This window comes from Lactuca saligna, chromosome 5, assembly GCF_052625555.1.
Source record: "Lactuca saligna cultivar CGN05327 chromosome 5, ASM5262555v1, whole genome shotgun sequence".
Taxonomy (NCBI): Eukaryota; Viridiplantae; Streptophyta; class Magnoliopsida; order Asterales; family Asteraceae; genus Lactuca; species Lactuca saligna.
In genome coordinates, this window is record NC_136421.1 from 254,062,631 (window position 1) to 254,068,317 (window position 5,687).

The following is a 5,687-nucleotide window of genomic DNA, read 5'->3' on the forward strand; positions in this document are numbered from 1 at the left end:
AAATATGTGTCTTTGTTCCTTGAAAATGATAGTGTTTTCTTCCAAAAAATCCAATATTGTCTTTTATATGTAATGTAGTCTTAGATGTTCCAAGACCGAAATGTACAAGTATTTTCCATACTTAATATAGTAATATGTAGTTTATTACATATATAAAACCATTTGAATGCATGTTTCCAGAAATGTAAACTGTATTGTACTGCAAAAATAATGTTCAATAGTTGTATCTGTGTAAAACCCTTTGAAAATCGTGTAATGTAGTTTTATCGTTAAATAACACCAGTTGAAGATATGTTAATATTCATAAACCAAATGTATTGTTAATACCGAATTGTGAGTTATAATAACCATAGTTAATGACTGATGGCATGTTACGACGTTCATCAGGTGTCGGAATGATACAACATTTGTGACCCATAACCTACCGGTCAAACTATAACTAACAATCAAGTTGCGGGATTTGTCAGCCCCGTATAGATCTATACACAAATATCACGCTTTCTTACGGGAGATTATGGTTATACTACAGGACTTTTGTTGGTACTTAGATAAGTACTTGAAGACGTGTCTCACAAGTATCGTATTGACATTTTGCATGTAGTATAATGAAAAGCTTTTTTGTAATGTGGTAGTATTATCCTTCCATAGTAGTGACATAGTTCAAAATAATTATGTATTTAAATATTTATTTTTGTATTGTATCTCGATATGATAAAATAGTATGTATGTCTCATAAACTATACCTATTATAGTTTATATAAATATTTCGTTGTGCTGAAAATCATTTGTATGAACATTATCATTTTTACTATGATAATAAAATAAATGAAATAATTATATACGTTTTTATATAATTATACCATTTTTGCTCAACATATTAAAAAATGGTTAAAGTTTTATAAACTATTTTAAATATAGTTTATTTATTGAAATTCAATCGTGTATATATATATATATATATATATATATATATATATATATATATATATATATATATATATATATATATATATATATATATATATATATATATATATATATATATATATATATATATATGGTTAAGTTCAAATAAGAACACTATTTAATGTGAGAACGTGAGAACACTACTTTACGTTACTATTCTACTATGAATTTAATATGTATAGTATTGTAGTAATTATAATATGAATATATTCTATTTTATATTGCTATTCTACTATAAAATTTATATATATGTAGTAATTTAGTAAATTCTAATGTGAATGTTAAATATGTGATTGTTCGTATATTCGGTGATGAATAATATCATAAAGTTATACATACAAAATTTTAATGTGAATATTAATGTGTGATTGTTCGTACATTTGTTGATTAATAATGTCATATCGTTGTATATACAAAATTCATAGTAGAATAGTAACATAAAGTAGTGTTCTTACGTTCTCACATTAAATATTGTTCTCATTTGAACTTAACCCTATATATATATATATATATATATATATATATATATATATATATATATATATATATATATACACACACACACACACACACACACACACACACACAAAAGTACAACACCATTTGGATTTTTTAAGGGTTAACGACTTAAGAAAGTAATAAGGTTTTAACTTTGTTCACATTAGGTTCTTTAAGATTTTTTTGTACATATTACACCAACACGATTGTGTTATAACTGTTTAAAAAAGGTAATAATGTTTTAATTTTGTCTACATTAGGTCCTTAAAGTCTTTTTTTTGGTACATATTACACCAACATGATTGTTATAACAATTTAAAAAGGGGTGATAAGGTTTTACTTCTGTCCACATTAGGCCCCTATTTTTAATATTTGTATCATTTTATCAAATCTTTTGTAATTTATATTAGTATCTAGTTAGATGGCTTCATCGTTACATATTCTCATTTTAGTCGCCCATTCACAACAACCACAGTTTCAATTGCAATGTTACATAACATTTTTTTTTGTCATTTTTACAAAAAAAAAAAAACTCTAATAATAATCAAAGTCTTAATGATTAAGGCTATGTATGACATGTCACAACTAGCTGTTAAGTTAGTTCATTTTTCGATCTTTTTTAAGTTGTAATGTTTGAAAAGCCAAAAAATAGTTTATAAGTCAACGATTTAAAAATGTACTTAAACTAGTTTTTTTAAAGTTTTTTTTATTAATTTCCAAATATACTCCTTAATTAATTAAGAAAACATATTTTTTTAAACGGTTATAACAACAATGTTGGTGTATTATATATACAAAAAGAAGAAGTTAGAGACCTAGTGTAAAAAAAATTACAAGTTTATTACATTTTTTAAACGGTTATAACAACCATATCGATTAATATGTACAAAAAATAAACTTTAAGAATCTAATATGGACAACTTATGAACCTTTTTTTTAAAACTTTGTAGGCCAAAGAAGCAAGAAATTAATGTCTTTACTTATGCATCATGTGCCACATATGAGAAAGACCACAATGATGAATAAAAAACTTGTTCTTAAGCACAATGTACAGTTAGTAACACTTTTACTATGAAAAATCAAAATAACTAAAGTTTTGTTTGTTTTTTCTAAAAGCCACTTCTGACTGTTTATTGTTGTGTCGCGCAACACATGGACATCACTTGATCATTCGGAGCTGTTTGTTTTTCAGAATACTTATAACTTAAAATCTAATCTGTTGCGCGTGTATTGCATGGCGCAACGCTAGATCATTTGTTTCAAATATCTTCACACCTTACTTTAACTTATTACAGCAGTTTACAGACGTTAAAAAAATAAACAATTTTTTTATTAAATGTTACAATCGTTTGATTTTTTTTTCTGTTACAGAGGTGATCCGCATATTTTATATATTTTCACTTCTAAAAAAAACAAACAAAACTTAAGATTACAAAGTTTAAACATTTTTGAACCACAAATCATTAAAAAAAGTACTAACCACATTGACCAATTTTTTTTTTAAGTTCTTACTTATAATGATTAGTTTTGTTTAAATCCATATATTAACTGCTTATCATTTTTATTACTATTAATTATTCGATGAAAATGCAATAAATAGAAAGAGTTGTTGCCAATGATATCTCCAATAATGTGAACGTTCCTAAAATACGTGTTGGTGTAGTTGACTAGTCAATACACGAATTCCCAAGTGAGCCTGGCCTAATGGAAAGTTGAACCGAGATCTGTTCATATACATCGCACCACACCCGTAATACAATACTTCAAACACACTCGCCGTTGATCCATCTTCCACCATTAAAACATCTTTTTTCCACTCCATCTTAAACACACAGACACACACACACCAAAAAAAAAAAAAAAGATTGTTAGAAACATGTCGTCTTCCAAACCATAAGCCATGTGTTCCTCCTCCACCACTACCACCACCACCACCACTCTTCCACCAACATTCGCCACCACCAATGCTGTCTTTGTCTTAACCGGCACTACCACCACCACAGTCTCCCTTTTTATCGACACTTTAGCTGTTGCTACTTTCTTTATTCTTCACCATGTCCGACAACTCAGCTTCTAGTCTTTTTTTCTCCGCCGCCGTCAACCACCAGTCACCATCGATCCAAGATTCCATCATCGACTCACTCATCGCCGCAGAACCCCATCACTCCCCACATCCTGACTACCTCCTCCGATGCCAACGCCGCTCCGTCAACCTCACCCACCGTCAAGATTCCATCAACTGGATTCTGAATGTATGTTTTGCTTATTTATACATGCATAAATCACTTCCTGCTAAAATCTTTTCAATTGAATGCAGGCTCACTCACATCATCGTTTTCAACCAATAACCGCCATTCTTTCCGTCAATTACTTCGACCGGTTTCTCTCTTCCTCCTCCGCCTCTGTCCTGGTATATATACACTTTTATAGAATCAACTAATATGTAATTTATATATGACAATGACGTTGGCATTTATGAAAACAGGGGAATAATGGATGGGCGTTTCAGTTGTTATCGGTGGCGTGTTTATCGTTAGCTGCGAAAATGGAGGAGCCTGATGTACCTTTGCTTTTAGATCTTCAAGTTTTGGAGTCCCCTTTTATTTTCGAACCCAAATCGGTTCAGAGAATGGAGCTTTTGGTAATGGCGAAACTCAATTGGAGGCTCCGATCGGTGACCCCTTTTGATTTTATCTATTATTTCATCTTCAAACTTCCACCTTCTTCTCGAACCAACGAACTCCATTTTCACTCGAAATGTTCGGATCTCATCATCAAGACCATTCGTGGTAAAACACGAACTGACCCGATTAGTTGATTCTTATTCACTTTATATGTGTTTTTTTTAAAATAATTTTGGGTTTTGTTTATGAATGCCAGTGATCGACTTTTTAGGATTCCGGCCGTGTGTAATTGCAGCAGCGGCGGTGGTTTCTGCCGCCGGTGAAGGAGTGGATGTACCGGAGAGTTACTACGAGAAAGTAAACAAAGTACTGATTTGTGATTTTCTTTGTGTTTTTGTTTTCTTACATAAAAAAGCGTGAAATTTGGAATCAGATTGTTGATTTCTTGATTTAATTATTGAATTCTACAGGAAATGGTGAGAAGCTGTCATCAACTAATGGAGGAGTACTTGGTGGACACGTGCCCGTCGGCTGTTCATAAAGTCAGAAAGCAATGGAGACCTGATCAGCCACCGCCGAGTCCAGACGGTGTCCTGGATGCGGCGGCGACTTGCGTCAGCTGCGACACCCGTTCCGATAATCTTTTGTTTGTTCCGACGACACCCTCCGGCGACGACGACGACAGAGAAGCCAAACGACTAAGGTTTAGTGTACAGCAAGACCAGCCATAGTCCATAGATAAGCCATTTCTAATTTCTATTATTATAATATCTTGGATTAAGTAAAAAAGTGGGAACTTTATCTTTTTTTTTCTTTCTCTTTTTTTGTTTTATTTATAAATTTTGATCTGTCGTTTGATTATGAAAATGAAGGGTAGGGATCTTTGCTTTCAAACATTTTTAAAAAGTTCATATATATAATATAAAATTTTGATAGCTGGTTGTGGAAGCTGTCAATCTAGCTGGATTTAGTTTTAATAAATTAATGTAAATAATATTAACTAATTATTCTAACAAAAGTAATCAATGTATTTTTTTTCCTGAAGTTTTTGTTTTATAAGAAAGGGTATGATATAAAAATGTAAAACCATTTTTGTAAATTTATTTTGCTTTTTTTAAACTTAAAATGAAAACACACAAGGATCTTAGTTTCAAATGCGTCTACTTGTTAGTGTTTTGTCGGGTATTTTTTGAACTATAATCCCTTATGCTTTAATCATAAATTGATATTTTGTTGTGTCCTATTATTTCAATTTTATTGCTTAGTTCATTGGTTCTGGTTAATTTTTTAGGTTTAAAGGGTAGAAATTTTAATCTTAAATAATAATAATAATATATAAGTTTTTGTAGAATTACAGTTGATTTTTTTTTTTTTTTTTTTTTTTTTGAAAAAAGTTGTTTGTATGAAATATATATCATAAAAATTATTAGAATATTATTGTTTTTATAAAGGGATTGATTAAAAAGACACCATATATTGCAATATGGACACCCTAATTAATTTTTTAAATATTTTTATTGGTTGAAATTGCATTGTTTTCTGGAAAAACTGATTATAAGTAGTTAATTATTGGTTGACTTTTTAAAAAGTGGTCAATGG

At 30.1% G+C, this 5,687-nt stretch overlaps 1 protein-coding gene across 1 annotated transcript; it reads left to right on the plus strand.

Moving 5' to 3' along the window:
• Positions 1–3,182: 3,182 nt before the first annotated feature.
• LOC145047408 (cyclin-D4-1-like) lies at positions 3,183–4,982 on the plus strand. The gene is made up of 5 exons (XM_078995673.1): positions 3,183–3,716; positions 3,782–3,874; positions 3,950–4,253; positions 4,345–4,454; positions 4,559–4,982. Exons 1-5 carry the CDS (start codon positions 3,519–3,521, stop codon positions 4,817–4,819), a joined length of 966 nt encoding a protein of 321 aa, XP_078851799.1. The 5' UTR covers positions 3,183–3,518; the 3' UTR covers positions 4,820–4,982.
• The last annotated feature ends 705 nt before the right edge of the window (positions 4,983–5,687 follow it).